Raw genomic sequence first — 19306 nt, forward strand, 5'->3', positions numbered from 1 at the left:
AGTCGTACTCGACGTGATCCAAATCACCGATGACCAAGCGCCGAACGGACGGCACCTCCGCGTTCAACACACGTACGTGACGGGAGACGTCTCCTCCTTCTTGATCTAGCAAGGGGGAAGGAGAGTTTGACGAAGATCCAGCAGCACGACGGCGTGGTGGTGGATGCAGGGCGTCACAGCAGCAGGGCTTCGCCTGTACTGCGAGGGAGAGACTTAACGGGGAGAGAGGGAGGCGCCAGGGGCTGGGTTATGAAGTCCCTCCTCTCCCCCACTATATATAGGGGTGCTATGGGGGGGCGCCGGCCCTAGTAGATGGATCTACTAGGGGGGGCGGCGGCCAAGGGTGGGGGGCTTGCCCCCCAAGCAAGGGGCGCCCCCTCTAGGGTTTCCCCTCCAACCCTAGCCGCATGGGCCCTTGGGGGGTGGCGCCCCAGCCCACTATGGGCTGGGTTCCCTCCCACTTCAGCCCATGGGGCCCCCCGGGATAGGTGGCCCCACCCGGTGGACCCCCGGGACCCTTCCGGTGGTCCCGGTACAATACCGGTGACCCCGAAACTTGTCCCGATGGCCGAAACAGCACTTCCTATATATAATTCTTTACCTCCGGACCATTCCGGAACTCCTAGTGACGTCCGGGATCTCATCCGGGACCCCAAACAATATTCGGGTTACTGCATATACATATCTTCACAACCCTAGCGTCACCGAACCTTAAGTGTGTAGACCCTACGGGTTCGGGAGACAAGCAGACATGACCGAGACGACTCTCCGGTCAATAACCAACAGCGGGATCTGGATACCCATGTTGGCTCCCACATGCTCCACGATGATCTCATCGGATGAACCACGATGTCGAGGATTCAATCAACCCCGTATGCAATTCCCTTTGTCAATCGATATGTTACTTGCCCGAGATTCGATCGTCGGTATCCCAATACCTCGTTCAATCTCGTTACCGGCAAGTCACTTTACTCGTACCGTAATGCATGATCCCGTGACCAGACACTTGGTCACTTTGAGCTCATTATGATGATGCATTACCGAGTGGGCCCAGTGATACCTCTCCGTCATACGGAGTGACAAATCCCAGTCTTGATCCATGTCAACCCAACAGACACTTTCAGAGATACCCGTAGTCTACCTTTATAGTCACCCAGTTACGTTGTGACGTTTGGTATACCCAAAGCACTCCTACGGTATCCGGGAGTTACATGATCTCATGGTCTAAGGAAAAGATACTTGACATTGGAAAAACTCTAGCAAACGAACTATACGATCTTGTGCTATGTTTAGGATTGGGTCTTGTCCATCACATCATTCTCCTAATGATGTGATCTCGTTATCAATGACATCCAATGTCCATAGTCAGGAAACCATGACTATCTATTGATCAACGAGCTAGTCAACTAGAGGCTTACTAGGGACATGTTGGTGTCTGTTATTCACACATGTATTACGATTTCCGAATAACACAATTATAGCATGAATAAAGACAATTATCATGAATAAGGAAATATAATAATAATGCTTTTATTATTGCCTCTAGGGCATATTTCCAACAGTCTCCCACTTGCACTAGAGTCAATAATCTAGTTACATTGTGATGAATCGAACACCCATGGAATTCTGGTGTTGATCATGTTTTGCTCTAGGGAGAGGTTTAGTCAACGGATCTACTACATTCAGGTCCGTATGTACTTTACAAATCTCTATGTCTCCATCTTGAACATTTTCACGAATGGTGTTGAAGTGACGCTTGATGTGCCTTGTCTTCCTGTGAAACCTGGGCTCCTTGGCAAGTGCAATAGCTCCAGTGTTGTCACAGAAGAGTTTGATTGGCCCCGACGCATTGGGTATGACTCCTAGGTCGGTGATGAACTCCTTCACCCATATTGCTTCATGTGCTGCCTCCGAGGCTGCCATGTACTCCGCTTCACATGTAGATCCCGCCACGACACTTTGCTTGCAACTGCACCAGCTTACTGCCCCACCATTCAAAATATACACGTATCCGGTTTGTGACTTAGAGTCATCCAGATCTGTGTCGAAGCTAGCGTCGACGTAACCCTTTACGACGAGCTCTTCGTCACCTCCATAAACGAGAAACATTTCCTTAGTCCTTTTCAGGTACTTCAGGATATTCTTGACCGCTGTCCAGTGTTCCTTGCCGGGATTACTTTGGTACCTTCCTACCAAACTTACGGCAAGGTTTACATCAGGTCTGGTACACAGCATGGCATACATAATAGAACCTATGGCTGATGCATAGGGGATGACGCTCATCTCTTCTATATCTTCTGCCGTGGTCGGACATTGAGCTGAGCTCAATTTCATACCTTGCAACACAGGCAAGAACCCCTTCTTAGACTGATCCATATTGAACTTCTTCAATATCTTATCAAGGTATGTGCTTTGTGAAAGACCTATGAGGCGTCTTGATCTATCTCTATAGATCTTGATGCCTAATATATAAGCAGCTTCTCCAAGGTCCTTCATTGAAAAACTCTTATTCAAGTAGGCCTTGATGCTGTCCAAGAGTTCTATATCATTTCCCATCAAAAGTATGTCATCTACATATAATATGAGAAATGCTACAGAGCTCCCACTCACTTTCTTGTAAACACAGGCTTCTCCATAAGTCTGTGTAAACCCAAACGCTTTAATCATCTCATCAAAGCGAATGTTCCAACTCCGAGATGCTTGCACCAGCCCATAAATCGAGCGTTGGAGCTTGCACACCTTGTTAGCATTCTTAGGATCGACAAAACCTTCCGGCTGCATCATATACAATTCTTCCTTAAGGAAACCATTAAGGAATGCCGTTTTGACGTCCATTTGCCATATCTCATAATCGTAGAATGCGGCAATTGCTAACATGATTCAGACGGACTTCAGCTTCGCTACCGGTGAGAAAGTCTCATCGTAGTCAACCCCTTGAACTTGTCGATAACCCTTAGCGACAAGTCGAGCTTTATAGATGGTCACATTACCATCCGCGTCTGTCTTCTTCTTAAAGATCCATTTATTTTCTATGGCTCGCCATTCTACGGGCAAGTCAGTCAAAGTCCATACTTCATTTTCATACATGGATCCTATCTCGGATTTCATGGCTTCTAGCCATTTGTCGGAATCCGGGCCCGCCATCGCTTCTTCATAGTTCGAAGGTTCACTGTTGTCTAACAACATGATTTCCAAGACAGGGTTGCCGTACCACTCTGGTGCGGAACGTGTCCTTGTGGACCTTCGAATTTCAGTAGGAGCTTGATCAGAAGTATTTTGATCATTATCATTAACTTCCTCTCTAGTCGGTGCAGGCACCTCAGGAACATTTTCTTGAGTTGCGCCATTTTCCGGTTCAAGAGGTAATACTTCATCAAGTTCTACTTTCCTCCCACTTACTTCTTTCGAGAGAAACTCTTTCTCTAGAAAGGACCCATTCTTGGCAACAAAGATCTTGCCTTCGGATCTGAGGTAGAAGGTGTACCCAATAGTTTCTTTTGGGTATCCTATGAAGACGCATTTTTCCGACTTGGGTTCGAGCTTTTCAGGTTGAAGTTTCTTGACATAAGCATCGCATCCCCAAACTTTTAGAAACGACAGCTTAGGTTTCTTCCCAAACCATAATTCATACGGTGTCGTCTCAACGGATTTCGACGGAGCCCTATTTAAAGTGAATGCGGCAGTCTCTAAAGCATAGCCCCAAAAAGATAGCGGTAAATCGGTAAGAGACATCATAGACCGCACCATATCCAATAGAGTGCGATTACGACGTTCGGACACACCGTTACGCTGAGGTGTTCCAGGCGGTGTGAGTTGTGAAACTATTCCACATTTTCTTAAGTGTGTGCCAAATTCGTGACTCAAGTATTCTCCTCCACGATCTGATCGTAGAAACTTGATTTTCCTGTCACGTTGATTCTCAACCTCACTCTGAAATTCCTTGAACTTTTCAAAGGTTTCAGACTTGTGTTTCATTAAGTAGACATACCCATATCTACTCAAGTCATCAGTGAGGGTGAGAACATAACGATAACCACCGCGAGCCTCAACACTCATTGGACCGCACACATCAGTATGTATGATTTCCAATAAGTTGGTTGCTCGCTCCATTGTTCCTGAGAACGGAGTCTTGGTCATTTTACCCATAAGGCATGGTTCGCATGTGTCAAATGATTCATAATCAAGAGACTCCAAAAGTCCATATGCATGGAGCTTCTTCATGCGTTTGACACCTATGTGACCAAGGCGGCAGTGCCACAAGTATGTGGTACTATCATTATCAACTTTACATCTTTTGGTACTCACACTATGAATATGTGTAGCAATACGCTCGAGATTCATTAAGAATAAACCATTTACCATAGGAGCATGACCATAAAACATATCTCTCATATAAATGGAACAACCATTATTCTCAGATTTAAATGAGTAGCCATCTCGAATTAAACGAGATCCCGATACAATGTTCATGCTCAAAGCTGGCACTAAATAACAATTATTGAGGTTTAAAACTAATCCCGTAGGTAAATGTAGAGGCAGCGTGCCGACGGCGATCACATCGACCTTGGAACCATTCCCGACGCGCATCGTCACCTCGTCCTTCGCCAGTCTCTGTTTATTCCGCAGCTCCTGCTGTGAGTTACAAATATGAGCAACGGCACCGGTATCAAATACCCAAGAGTCACTACGAGTACTGGTAAGGTACACATCAATCACATGTATATCACATATACCTTTCGTTTTGCCGGCCTTCTTGTCTGCTAAGTATTTAGGGCAGTTCCGCTTCCAGTGACCGCTTCCCTTGCAATAAAAGCACTTAGTCTCGGGCTTGGGTCCATTCTTTGGCTTCTTCCCGGCAGCTTGCTTGCCGGGCGCGGCAACCTCCTTGCCGTCCTTCTTGAAGTTCTTTTTACCCTTGCCTTTCTTGAACTTAGTGGTTTTATTGACCATCAACACTTGATGTTCCTTCTTGACTTCTACCTCCGCTGATTTCAGCATCGAGAATAACTCAGGAATGGTCTTTTGCATCCCCTGCATGTTGAAGTTCATCACAAAGCTCTTGTAGCTTGGTGGAAGCGACTGGAGGATTCTGTCAATGACCGCATCATCCGGGAGATTAACTCCCAGCTGAGACAAGCGGTTATGTAACCCAGACATAGTGAGTATGTGCTCACTGACAGAACTATTTTCCTCCATCTTACAGCTGAAGAACTTATCGGAGACTTCATATCTCTCGATCCGGGCATGAGCTTGAAAAACCATTTTCAGCTCTTCGAACATCTCATATGCTCCATGTCTCTCAAAATGCTTTTGGAGCCCCGGCTCTAAGCTGTAAAGCATGCCGCACTAAACGAGGGAGTAGTCGTCAACATGTGTCTGCCAAGCGTTCATAACGTCTTGGTTCTGTGGAACGGGTGGATCACCTAGCGGTGCTTGTAGGACATAATCTTTCTTGACAGCTATGAGGATGATCCTCAGGTTCCGGACCCAGTCCGTATAGTTGCTGCCATCGTCTTTCAGCTTGGTTTTCTCTAGGAACGCGTTGAAGTTGAGGACTACGTTGGCCATTTGATCTATAAGACATATTGCAAAGATTTTAGACTAAGTTCATGATAATTAAGTTCATCTAATCAAATTATTAATGAACTCCCACTTAGATTAGACATCCCTCTAGTCATCTAAGTATTACATGATCCGAGTTAACTAGACCGTGTCCGATCATCACATGAGACGGACTAGTCAACGTCGGTGAACATCTTCATGTTGATCGTATCTTCTATACGACTCATGCTTGACCTTTCGGTCTTCTGTGTTCCGAGGCCATGTCTGTACATGCTAGGCTCGTCAAGTTAACCCTAAGTGTTTTGCATGTGTTCCGAGGCCATGTCTGTACATGCTAGGCTCGTCAACACCCGTTGTATTTGAACGTAAGGATCCATCACACCCGATCATCACGGCGTGCTTAGAAACGATGAACTTTAGCAACGGTGCACAGTTAGGGGAGAACACTTCTTGAAATTGTTATGAGGGATCATCTTATTTACTACCGTCGTTCTAAGTAAACAAGATGCAAAAACATGATAAACATCACATGCAATCAAATAATAAATGTGACATGATATGGCCAATATCACATAGCTCCTTTGATCTCCATCTTGGGGCTCCATGATCATCTTGTCACCGGCTTGACACCATGATCTCCATCATCATGATCTCCATCATCGTGTCTCCATGAAGTTGCTCGCCAACTATTACTTCTACTACTATGGCTAACGCGTTTAGCAATAAAGTAAAGTAATCTACATGGCGTTTCTCAATGACACGCAGGTCATATAAAAGAATAAAGACAACTCCTATGGCTCCTGCCGGTTGTCATACTCATCGACATGCAAGTCGTGAATCCTATTACAATAGCATGAACATCTCATACATCTCATATAGATCATTCATCATTCATCACAACTTTGGCCATATCATATCACAAACCACTTGCTGCAAAAACAAGTTAGACGTCCTCTAATTGTTGTTGCAAGTTTTACGTGGCTGAATTAGGGTTCTAGCAAGAACGTCTTCTTACCTACGTTAAAGCCACAACATGATTTGTCAACTTCTATTTACCCTTCATAAGGACCCTGTTCATCGAATCCGCTCCAACTAAAGTGGGAGAGACAGACACCCGCCAGCCACCTTATGCAACTAGTGCATGTTAGTCGGTGGAACCGGTCTCACGTAAGCGTACGTGTAAGGTTGGTCCGGGACGCTTCATCCCACAATACCGCTGAAGCAAGAAAAGACTAGTAACGGCAAGAAAGTTGACAAATCTACGCCCACAACAAATTGTGTTCTACTCGCGCAAGAAGAACTACGCATAGACCTAGCTCATGATGCCACTGTTGGGGAACGTTGCAGAAAACAAAAATTTTCCTACTCGTCTCACCAAGATCATCTAGGAGTTCAACTAGCAACGAGCCATCGGATGCATCTACATACCTTTGTAGATCGCGCACGGAAGCGTTCAAAAGAACGGTGATGATGTAGTCGTACTCGACGTGATCCAAATCACCGATGACCAAGCGCCGAACGGACGGCACCTCCGCGTTCAACACACGTACGTGACGGGAGACGTCTCCTCCTTCTTGATCCAGCAAGGGGGAAGGAGAGGTTGACGAAGATCCAGCAGCACGACGGCGTGGTGGTGGATGCAGGGCGTCACAGCAGCAGGGCTTCGCCTGTACTGCGAGGGAGAGACTTAACGGGGAGAGAGGGAGGCGCCAGGGGCTGGGTTATGAAGTCCCTCCTCTCCCCCACTATATATAGGGGTGATATGGGGGGGCGCCGGCCCTAGTAGATGGATCTACTAGGGGGGGGGCGGCCAAGGGTGGGGGGCTTGCCCCCCAAGCAAGGGGCGCCCCCTCTAGGGTTTCCCCTCCAACCCTAGCCGCATGGGCCCTTGGGGGGTGGCGCCCCAGCCCACTATGGGCTGGGTTCCCTCCCACTTCAGCCCATGGGGCCCCCCGGGATAGGTGGCCCCACCCGGTGGACCCCCGGGACCCTTCCGGTGGTCCCGGTACAATACCGGTGACCCCGAAACTTGTCCCGATGGCCGAAACAGCACTTCCTATATATAATTCTTTACCTCCGGACCATTCCGGAACTCCTAGTGACGTCCGGGATCTCATCCGGGACCCCGAACAATATTCGGGTTACTGCATATACATATCTTCACAACCCTAGCGTCACCGAACCTTAAGTGTGTAGACCCTACGGGTTCGGGAGACAAGCAGACATGACCGAGACGACTCTCCGGTCAATAACCAACAGCGGGATCTGGATACCCATGTTGGCTCCCACATGCTCCACGATGATCTCATCGGATGAACCACGATGTCGAGGATTCAATCAACCCCGTATGCAATTCCCTTTGTCAATCGATATGTTACTTGCCCGAGATTCGATCGTCGGTATCCCAATACCTCGTTCAATCTCGTTACCGGCAAGTCACTTTACTCGTACCGTAATGCATGATCCCGTGACCAGACACTTGGTCACTTTGAGCTCATTATGATGATGCATTACCGAGTGGGCCCAGTGATACCTCTCCGTCATACGGAGTGACAAATCCCAGTCTTGATCCATGTCAACCCAACAGACACTTTCGGAGATACCCGTAGTCTACCTTTATAGTCGCCCAGTTACGTTGTGACGTTTGGTATACCCAAAGCACTCCTACGGTATCCGGGAGTTACATGATCTCATGGTCTAAGGAAAAGATACTTGACATTGGAAAAACTCTAGCAAACGAACTATACGATCTTGTGCTATGTTTAGGATTGGGTCTTGTCCATCACATCATTCTCCTAATGATGTGATCTCGTTATCAATGGCATCCAATGTCCATAGTCAGGAAACCATGACTATCTATTGATCAACGAGCTAGTCAACTAGAGGCTTACTAGGGACATGTTGGTGTCTGTTATTCACACATGTATTACGATTTCCGAATAACACAATTATAGCATGAATAAAGACAATTATCATGAATAAGGAAATATAATAATAATGCTTTTATTATTGCCTCTAGGGCATATTTCCAACAAAAAGGCCATCCTTCATGTCAAATTCTACATTGCCACCTAGAATTTGATGGGGGATGATTTCACAAATCTGGTCGGAGATTTTTATACAACATTTATCCTTCCATCGCATATCAATGATACTCACATTGTATTAATTCCCAAAAAGCTTGTTTCCATTGTTCCTATGGACTATAGGCCTATAAGCCTATGCAATGTTGTTTACAAAATCATAGCAATAACTTTGGCTAACAGGCTTAAGGCTCACCTTCCAGATTACATTCACCCTCCCCAACAAACTTTTATAGAAGGCAGAAAGATTAGCAACAATATAATCATTGCTCAATAGATTACTCGTTCTTTGTGTTTAAGCTCTTGGAAAAATGAAGCCTTAATGGTTAAGATAGATCTTGACAAGGCTTTATATTGCATCGAACGAAACTTCACTATCAATGTTCTAGTTCGCAAAGGCTTGCATGGTCACTTCATTAATCTTATCCATGTGATGCATCTTCTCGCCTATTTTCTCAGTTAATATTAATGATCTTTCTACTTCGCTTCAACAGGCCATGACAAACCACAAATTAGTCGGCATCACTTTAGGTCCAGGTTGCCCCCTCATTCACTCCCTACTGTTTACTGATGACTTGCCCTTTTGTGGCCATGCTTCTATCCTTGAAGCCACCACAATGAGGGAGATATTCCACAACTTCTGCATTGCTTCAGGTTAAACACCTAATTGGTCTAAATGTACCATCATCTTTAGCAACCATGTTCAACTTGCCAACAGTGAAGCCATCAAGAGAATATTTCATGACCCTGACATTGATATCCACTCAGTTCATTTGGGGCATCCTTTAATCCTCCCGCCAAAGATAGATCCACTTCTTACAACTTCATCTTGACAAATTCATAGCCAAATTAAGTGGTTATAAGGCTAACAAGCTCTCCTACAAAACAAGGTTTACTCTTGTCAATTTTTTTTTGCTTCTATTCCTGCATGCTACAACTCCAACATTATTTTCCCTAAGAAACTCATTGCAAAAATCACAGCCATCGCCAGGAAATTTTGGTGGACGGGCATCAAAGAGGAGCCTACTACCCAATCTCTCTAACTCAGAGCTTGGAAGGACAATCTCTCTCCTAAAAGAGAATGAAGATTGGGGGTTAAGAATCTTCAGTCTTTGAATCAAGGCTTAATTCTTCATGCAGCTCGAAGGATAGCTGAAAATCCCGACGATCGTCTTCACCAAGTCCTCAAATTTAAATATTTTCATGACACCTCCTTCTCGAAAGCCAACCTTTTTCTTCCCAAATTTTCCTTTTGGGCCTTCATTATGAAAGTCAAACCTATTCTCCAAAGTCACGCTTTCTGTCAAATCACCCAAGGCAACATATCCATTTGGAGCACACCCCAGTGTCCCATTTGGCACTCAATCTGTGATCACCTAATTATCCAGCACAACCAATACAGGTACCCTAGACTCGTCAAAGATCTTTGGATCCGAAATAAGAAAATCTGGAATAACGAGCTCATTGATACTCTTTTTGAGCAACCTACAGCTAACATCATTAAAAGCGCTCCCATCATCGAGAGTAATGACAAAGACATCTTTTGCTGGGATCTTACTCCTGCATGTAAATGTAACTCTAAGCCAGCTTACAAACTTTGCCTCCAAGGGATGTAGGAATAAGGTGGGCCTAAGCCCAGGCTGGTGAACCCTCAAGTTAAACTTATTCTTCAACAGGTCTGGAAGAACAAACAAATGGTTCCTAGGGTTCAAGTTTTTGTTTGGAGAATCCTAAGGAGGGCTATTCCTACAGGCAAAAGAGCTGGCATGTTTACAACTCATATCAATAAGTTATGCTCTTGATGCAACCTGGAGGAGGACAATCTCCATCTGTTCTTCCTCTGTGACTTTCCTAGGGCAAGCTGGTTCTTTGAATCTTGGTTTATTAAAACAGATATTCTCGCTCGAACTCACAGGTCCTTGGTAGAGATTATTCAAACACTTCTTAATTTGCGCCATCCACGTGCTTCTATAGAAAATACTTTCACTTTCATGTGGTGCTTATGGGGATCTAGAAATGATAATTTCTTTGGCAGGAAAGTGGCTGCTCGTATGCAGGTTTCTCATGGGACGAAGGCAATAACTTCCAGCCAAAACCTGACAACCTATGCAACCATTTGCATATCTTGTGCAGGGGGCACCATCAAGTCCGATTTGCTTATTACGGGCCTCTTTGATTCGCGGGATTGCAAAAACATAGGAATAGAAAAAATATAGGATTGAAATGACATGCCCATTGGATTCCTATAAGATTTTAGTTTGTTTGATTGTATCACAGGAAAAATAAAGGATTTCTTCCAAGAGGTTGGAGTGGATGCTACAATTCCTATAAAATGTAGTTCAAATGAATCCATAGGAAAAAATCCTATGGGATTCAATCCTGCGAATCAAACGATCAACGCAGGAAAAATTCCGAAGGATTCTTATCCTTCAAAAATCCTATAAAAATCCTTTGAATCAAAGAGGCCCTACAGGTCCAAAAGCTTCCTAGATGCCTCCTAGAAGAACCAAAAATCTTCGGCAAAACCTACTTTTAGTTGTGTCAACTCAGCACATACAAACAAATGTTGCCCTCTAGTTTAGTCGTTAGCTCGTTTCATTTGCCAGGGCTTTGTAATCCATGTTGTAAACTGTTGTTGAGCTGAAAATATGCACCTTTGGCGCCCTTCAACGTCAGAAAGAAAAATATTAGATTTTGGACTGCATGTGTGACTGTCCACTCCTACTACTCAAAATAAAGAGCTACTCGCTTCATCCGATGAAAAGTGTACATATAGAAATTTTAAAACAAATTATAAAGTAGGATAAAAATGCATTAAAAAGGTAGTACAAGCCAACACCTCTCTTCTTTTTAATTACTCAAACCCTAATAAACTAAGTGCATATAGAAATTAAGAAGGCTATGTGTCGAATGTTATTGGTCTTGATTACCGCGTGATGAGAGACAATTTATTTTTCAAGTGCATTGAAAAAATAAAAATACATACAATCTTTTGTGAACAAATTTTAAAGCCAAACATACAGTTGTAACTGGACGGAGGGAGTAGCAGTAGCTTATCTAAAACCAGAAGCACGCACGCATGGAACGAGATTTTCTAAAAAAATCGCACAGGACGAGACTGAGAGGCGGGCCCGTCTCCTGGCACGTGGGCGAGGTGGCCCCCACATGGCAGCCGGCGGGGGCGCCGTGAGGGCCGAAAAGAGGGAGGAGCGAACAAAAAGAAAGCGGCGGGAAAAGGAGCCAAACGCTCTCAAAGTACGGGCCTGGGGCATAATTACCTCCCCTCCCCCCACCCTCCGTACCTCGCTTTTTACCCCACTACCAGGTCCGCTAATCATAATTTTTCTCTGCATCTGCCGCCCCTCTGCAGTGCAGATGCAAACGAAACGAACAACAGGTCCATTCAGCGGATAAATTTCCACGGACACAGAGGAGAGGTCAAGAAATTTCCACGGGAGCGAGAGATTACTAATAAGCAGCCGGTCGAAATTCGGTTTACCATTACTGGCGCAGGAGGAGACTTACGTACCGGATATGGGCGGAGGAGGGGATTGATTGCGGCCACAGTGGCGCTACGGCGTGCGTGTGGGGGACTTTGAGGAGGGACAGGGGTGTAGAATAGGTTTTCGGGGACAGGGTCTGGGCATGGCGCGCGAGTATCCACGCGCCCCTGCTCCGTCTCGGGCTCCCCCTCCCCCTCGTCTCTCCTCCCCATGCTATCTGCTGCCGCTAGAGCCACACCGTGGTAAACGTAAACCCAACCGGGGTGGGGTGGGGTGAAAACGGGGGAGGGAATCCAGGCGGACGGACGGACGGGGGAGGAGAATGTCTGGTTCCGGTCTCCATGCCCTGTCCCGCGGCTGCGTGCGTGCCGTGCGTGCGTGCTGAGCCTGAGCTGAGCTGCGAGATGCGCCGGCAACCCAGAAAGCCTCGCCCGCCTTTTTGATTCCCCCACGCCAATGCCTTTGCTGCCCCCTGCTCCGCTCCCCTCCGCTCACCGTGGGAGCCTGCGATAATTTCTCTCCTCTCGCCCCGCCGTTCCGTTTCGACTTAAAGCTCCTCTCGGGAGGGAGAAGCTCGCCCGCTCGTCTTGGTAGGAGGCGCGGGCCGCGTGACGTGACGGTGAGCGGCTCTCTCTCTCTCTCACGCCTGCTCTGCCCCTGCGGAGGAGGAGGAGGAGGAGCAAGGCGACGTTTTCGCCGTTTCTGCCTTCTTCCTCGTCGTCGTCAGGTATAATTTTGGCACCGTGCAGAGCTCCTCGCCACTCTCCTGCGAAATCTCTGAGCCCTATTCATTGCGCTGAGTGAGCTTGCTCGTTTCCGTTTCGCTGTCCTCTTTCGGCTGCAATCAATCCCATCTCCCCCTTGTTGATAAAGCAAGAACCATGCGGAAAATGGCATCTTGGTACACCAATCTTTGATTCTATTCCTCGAGCATTATCCCTAGAGCGAATTTTTCTCTCCTCCCCGCTGCCAAATCGGTTCTTTGCTCCAATGGCTCCGGGAGCCGGGACGGCGGCGGCGGCGGCCAAGAACCCTACAAAAACCCTCGCCACTCTCCTCCTCCTCGTCCTCTTGCTCGCCGACCTCCCGCTCTGCGCCTCCCAGCCGCCGCTGCACTCCCAGCCCCTGCCCGCCACGCAGTCCCCGGCCGCGCCCCTCCCGCCGCCGCAGCCCAGGCCCCCCCGCGCGCAGGCCGGCGGCGCCGCGCGCCTCCGCCGCATCGCGCTCGGCGTGCTCCTCGGCTCGCTCGCCGGCTTCCTCCTCTCTCTCGCCTTCCTCTACGCCATCCGTGTCGCCGTGCTCCACGCCGGGAACGCGCCGGCCGTCGCCAGGGGCCCCGTCTCCTTCACGCCGCAAATCTCGCCCAAGAGCCTCCAGTGCGCGCTCCCCTCCGCGCGCCCGCTCGCGCGCGGGCCCCGCGGGACGTACCACAAGCTCGACCTCGACGGCGACCTCACCGTCGCCGTCAAGGTGCTCGACCTCGCCGCCGCCGCCCGCGCCTCACCCTCACCCTCGCCGTCGCCCTCGCGGCCGGCGAGCGGCTCCAAGTCCGACATGCGGAGGGTGCAGCGGCAGCTGGAGCTGCTCGCCCGGGTGAGGCACCTCAACGTGATGAGCCTCAAGGCCTACGTCCGCGATGCCGACCGGCTCTCGCTCGTCTACGACTTCGTGCCGGGGGGCAGCCTCGAGGACGTGATGAAGAGGGTGAGGTCGCAGCAGGTCAGTCTCAGCTGGGACACCAGGAACAGGATTGCGGCCGGGGTGGCCAAGGGTCTGCGCCACCTGCACTTCGAGTGCAACCCCAGGATACTGCATTGCAACCTCAAGCCGTCCAATGTGATGCTGGAAGAAGGGTTTGAACCGGTGCTGGCGGATTGCGGCGTTGCGAGGCTTATCGATTCCGGTTTGCCTGATCCGGAGTCGTCCGGCAGCCTCTACGCTGCTCCAGAGTGCTACCAAAGTAACAGGTAAAGATCTATGTGTGATCTTTTTTCAGAGTTCAGTGTTCAGTCCAGCTAAATCTAGTACCTTGCATATTGCAGTATGACTACTACTTTCTCAAATTGACAATGTGGTTTGTTTGTCCGTTCATTATAAATTATAATGAGGGAAAATTAAACCTAGGATGTGCATCATTATCACTGCGAGGAAGGTAGCTCTAAATATATCTTTTGTAAAATCAAGAAATTTTGCTGTTAGATTTTGCATTTTTTTAATTAGAAACAGATATCATGTGTGTGCATGTTCAAATGTTGCATACCACAGTTTTGTAGATATGAAGCAAACAAGAGGTATTTCAGATTGCTAGAAATCTGTGATGTGTGATAGCAACAGCTCATTAAAATTTTGTTAACCCATACTTATTCATCTGGCAACTAAATGTGTAATTCTGTGGTGATAATATCAGACCATTTTTTTTTCATTTGAACTAGTACATGCATTTGCAACATTATATACACTACCAAAACAAGTATTTGACATTCCATTTCATTATTGCTTGCATCCATAGTTTCATTTGATTTGTGTCCCCAGTTAACAGTGAAAAAAAAGTGCGTAATCATTGGCTAGCAAAACAGTGTTGTCTGTGTCCTTTCATTAGACTCTTCTGAATTTGGTTTTCTAGTCATTTGACTGTGTTGACGATAAGTAGACTTCACTTCCGCGCCATTTAAATTTAATCAGTGAAATGAGTAAGAGAGAAAACATAAAGCATATTAATAAAGAATACCAGAGGGCTTAATCGAAGGTACCCAGCTTTTGCTTTTTGTAACTGGAGAATCTTTACTTTGTTAGGGAACCTGCATCTAACCTTTTTGAATTACCTTTGATTGTTACGCTTTCCATATATTCCCGCATGAGCACATACAGCTGTTGGCCCACACCCTGTTCTACTAAAAAATATCGATATATTTCATTCTAGCCTCTTGTATATCAATCAGAGAATAGATGCTTTGAGGATTGGTGTTCTATATTCTTATTCCAATCTCATTCAGATAAGTACATCATCAGTAAACTTATGGGAAGCTAACGTGCAGATAAGGACTTTTAACCAGTCTACTTTAACCAGATCAGTAACTAATGATTTATTTATTTTGTCAATGGTTGATCATCAGTTTTACAACTTCAGTGGTCAGTCCTAATAGAGCTTGTGTTTTTCTTCTGTTAGATGGTTCAGAACTTCAATATCATGTTCTGCCATCCATATGTTTTTCAGCTCTTGGGTGTTTCTGAGCATTTAGATTCAAACATTTGCTTGTGCAGGTACACGGATAAGTGCGACGTCTATGCTTTCGGCATGATCCTCGGCGTTCTGCTCACCGGGAAAGACCCCGCGGACCCGTTTTTCTCGGGAGAAAGCGGACGGGGCAGCCTGGCGCGATGGCTCCGTCACATGCAGCATTCCGGCGACACGAAAGAAGCGCTGGACAGCAGCATTGTAGGGGAGGAGGTCGACGAGGAGGAGATGGTGATGGCCGTCAGGGTCGCCATCGTGTGCCTCTCGGAGCTGCCCGCCGATCGGCCATCCAGCGATGAACTCGTCGCGATGCTGGCCCAGCTCCACAGCTTCTAGCCACCTCCATCATCGTTCTAGCAGAAAATTTCTTCAGAACATCTTCCATCGCGCCAGACGACGCCGAATGGAGCTGGATCGGACCCCGGCCGGCCATACAGTCCCACCATTTCAGCTTCTTGAGCTGAATTCAGTTTGTCCAGATGGGAACCAGCAATGTAGAGGCCGAACAACAAGTGTGGCAAAATAGCTTCATGGCACATGCTGGTGGTTGAGGTTCATGTAAGATGATGATGGTGATGTTCTGGCCATGAATGAGCCTGGGGACAACAAATGTGCATATATGTAGACTGTAGTGTGTGTTCTCCAGAATGGTGCATATCTTGTTGGATCTCCCTTTGCTGTAGAGGGAGGGTGATGTTTTGGCCTGTGCATTGACCCATCAGAGACATGGGCCCCTCTCTCTGCTTGCCCATGGCCTGGTGTCCGTCCGTTCGACAAGCGTCGTCGGGCCCATCACAGGTTTGGGCATCATTTCTCTTCATGTCACATGTCTCACCACTCCGACTCACCCTAATCCGTACCGTACCTGGCTGTTTGCCTCTCAAGTACTGTGTGTGTGAGAGTAAAATGTAGCCATGTTCAGGGCATAGTATGGTCTTGGATGTGTAAAACGAGAACCGTCTGCTTGGTGTTTGGAGTAACAGCCTAACAGCACAACACACAGTAATAAAATGCTAACAGCACAGCACATTTATTTAGATACATTATAACTGAGTATCTTTTCTGGCCATTAGATCAACGAGTTTAAGAATTTTTTGGCCGTTGGAGCAAAAGCTCGTAAGTAACCACAGATCGCCATACGGAATGGGCCGCTGCTCCCGTAACAAAATGGACGACCTGCCATTATTTGGGCCTGCTGGGCTTTAGATGTCCAAGGCACCAACTGAAAAAATAGGGCAGTGTTCGCAGCCGCACGTCCCTCAATCTCGCGGAAAAAGGTTGTTCTCTACTGTCGATCTCGCGGCCGGGCAAACTGATCTCGCAGCCACGCTTTTCAACCAATCTTGCGGTCGGTTGATATTGTTTAGTAATTTGCTAATGTTACCATTTAAAACTAATAAACGATGTCTGCAATGAGCAGTGTTAATCATAATCAAGCAAAAGCGGGCTAAAAAGAGCAAGTGAACATTACACCATCAAGCACAAATCCTTTATTTTATTGCATGACTAGCACACCGATCGAGCATGCCTAAATTGGTAAAGCAACGCAGTTCTTGTAGCACATGCATACAGTCACGTAGCAGCGGCCTCTGTCATAACCCTCTCTCTGGCAGACCACATTGCAGGTGCCGTGCTTTACACACATGTTGCCATCCCAGGTTTGGCTATCATGACCTTACAACCTTCAGATCCCATCTTTTCTGCATCCATTAGCAAACAATAAGTATCAAGTAATTAAGTTAACTTGGATTAGTATGAATTGGAGATGTGTAGGTTAATTGTGTTCCTACCAGATGAAAGGAGAAGCAGCATCACCAACCACAAGCATATCAATGTCTTGTTGGTTCCCACTGGTCCTTTACCCATGTTCGTCATGTGTCGATGATGTATTTTCAGATATTCTTCCAAACTCGAACAGATGAAAGTACGAGTACATTCATGATTCATATATATAGTTAAAGTACGTGGATATTAAGATGGTTATTTTTATGAGATATTAATTTTTGGCATCAACGCTTATCCAAATGGTTATGTTTATTGACGTCCTATGTTTGTTGAAGAGCTAAACTTAGCTAGTATTGATGTTTAAGGCGTCGATAAATATTAGCTTGTTTATAATTATACATGCATTTTAACCCTTTTATGTGAAGATTTGATTCAGGCATTTATCTCTCTCCATAATTGATATAGGAAAATTAAAAATTTCCTCCCAAACCTTTCAGGATAACTAAAGCATTAAATTGGTACCAATTATAGCTGGTCAAATGGGCTGGGCCAACCAGACCGGCCCGCGAGCACGCCGGCACGGCCCGTCGTGAGCCAAGCACGACACGGGCTAAACGGGTCGGGACCGGCAAGCGGCACACCCTGGGTCATGCTTGGGTTGCTAGGCTGAGCACGTGGGCCGGCACGGCACGACCCAGTTATCTTTTTTTATTTTTATATATCTCTATATGGCCCAACATATAAAAATAGACTAAAAACGCCCAGTGCGCCAAATAGCAGTCAGATTAGCATGCCTGGCGTGCCGGTGGGCCGGCCCGATTAGCAGTCGGGCCGTGCCTGGGCTACAGGCTGCAGGGCCCGTAGAATAATCATGCCTAAGCGGGCCGGGCTGGCACGTTTGGCCAGCTATGGTACCAATTATCATATACAGTATGTATTGATGGCCCACCCTGTTCTTAAGATTAAAATGGATTTGAATCAGACTAGTCTGTAGGAATTTAGGGCCCTTAGAAAAAAACTGCTAAACAAGGCCCTAACGTTCAAAATAAATATGACTATATCATAATTTCACTTAATTATATAGCAAGGAAAGAAGTACTTATGCAAGCACGGTGAATCAAAAAAATGAATGCATGCATGTTCAGCAATCTGAAGGGTGAACACATAAAAGGTCATACATTGAGTTCTAATTCGTAACGACAAAAGGTAATCACATTAAAAATTATGGGTATGTCACAAGGAGCGAATATTCAGGCGAGCGCAAGCTAGGCAACACCAAAAATCTAACCGTTACACACCTTTACGCACTACTCTGTGGGACCAGATGAAGACACTTGATGAGACTAACTAGTAGAAAAGGTTTGAACTTTATGCTTTTCGGTGAGACCAGATGGAACAGCTCGGTGAGACTGAATGGTGATGACCTAATCACTTTCCACAATGCGGTGACACCGATCGGAACCACTTGGAATTTCTGAGATGTAATCGATAGGTTAAAGAAGGTTGGCAAGTGCTCTTCGGTAAGACCGAAGGGTCATCTCAGTGGGACCGAGTTGCCAGGGTTTAGCCAGTGGCTATGCCAAGTGTATCTCGATGGGTTTGGATGTATGTGTTTCAGTGGGGCCAAGATAGGTTTTAGGGTTTGGGACATAGATGAATGTGAGAGTGTGGCGGAGGGTTTGGAGCAATATCTCTAAGCACTTGAGCAAATATACCAGAATCAAAACCTCATCCCTTTTAATAGTATTGTCTTTCCTGTGGACTCAATGTGATCTTGGACCACTTAACCAAAAAGGTAGAGTCTTGAAGCTTTTACCAATGCTTGTCCTTTAGTAGCTTGAGGGGTCCACATCTCCATCCATGTACCTGCTGAAAGGATCGATATAGTTGACTAGAGGGGGGGGGGGGTGAATAGGCAACTAACAATTTTTAGCTTTTCTTTACCAATTTAAACTTTGCATCAAAGTAGGTTGTCTAGATATGCAACTCAGTGAGCAACCTATATGATGCAACAAGCACACAAGCAAGCAAGGGATACAACACAATATAAGCTTGCACAAGTAAAGGTTAGAGATAACCAAGAGTGGAACCGGTGGAGACGAGGATGTGTTACCGAAGTTCCTTCCCTTTGAGAGGAAGTATGTCTCCGTTGGAGCGGTGTGGAGGCACAATGCTCCCCAAGAAGCCACTAGGGCCAC

At 46.7% G+C, this 19306-nt stretch overlaps 1 protein-coding gene and 1 long non-coding RNA gene across 2 annotated transcripts; one reads left to right on the forward strand and one right to left on the reverse strand.

Moving 5' to 3' along the window:
• Positions 1–12398: 12398 nt before the first annotated feature.
• Positions 12399–16052, forward strand: LOC125531242 (inactive leucine-rich repeat receptor-like protein kinase CORYNE). Its single transcript, XM_048695651.2, has 2 exons — positions 12399–14115; positions 15410–16052. The coding sequence occupies exons 1-2, from the start codon at positions 13139–13141 to the stop codon at positions 15717–15719; spliced, it is 1287 nt and encodes a 428-aa protein (XP_048551608.2). The 5' UTR covers positions 12399–13138; the 3' UTR covers positions 15720–16052.
• A 717-nt stretch (positions 16053–16769) lies between these two features.
• Positions 16770–17293, reverse strand: LOC147981178 (uncharacterized). The gene is made up of 2 exons (XR_015599876.1): positions 17174–17293; positions 16770–17083 (listed from the first exon to the last, which is right to left on the reverse strand). It is a non-coding gene; the product is annotated as an uncharacterized LOC147981178 (long non-coding RNA).
• Between the last annotated feature and the right edge of the window lie 2013 nt (positions 17294–19306).

Source organism: Triticum urartu, chromosome 3A, assembly GCF_056163025.1.
Source record: "Triticum urartu cultivar PI428250 chromosome 3A, HENAU_Tu73, whole genome shotgun sequence".
Classification (NCBI taxonomy): domain Eukaryota; kingdom Viridiplantae; phylum Streptophyta; class Magnoliopsida; order Poales; family Poaceae; genus Triticum; species Triticum urartu.

Bases quoted from the DNA above. Each gene is read 5' to 3' on its own strand.
- LOC125531242 (XM_048695651.2), top strand. From the start codon at position 13,139: ATGGCTCCGGGAGCCGGGACGGCGGCGGCGGCGGCCAAGAACCCTACA. The intron at 14,116-15,409 runs GTAAAGATCTAT...TTGCTTGTGCAG, and splicing joins GAGTGCTACCAAAGTAACAG to GTACACGGATAAGTGCGACG.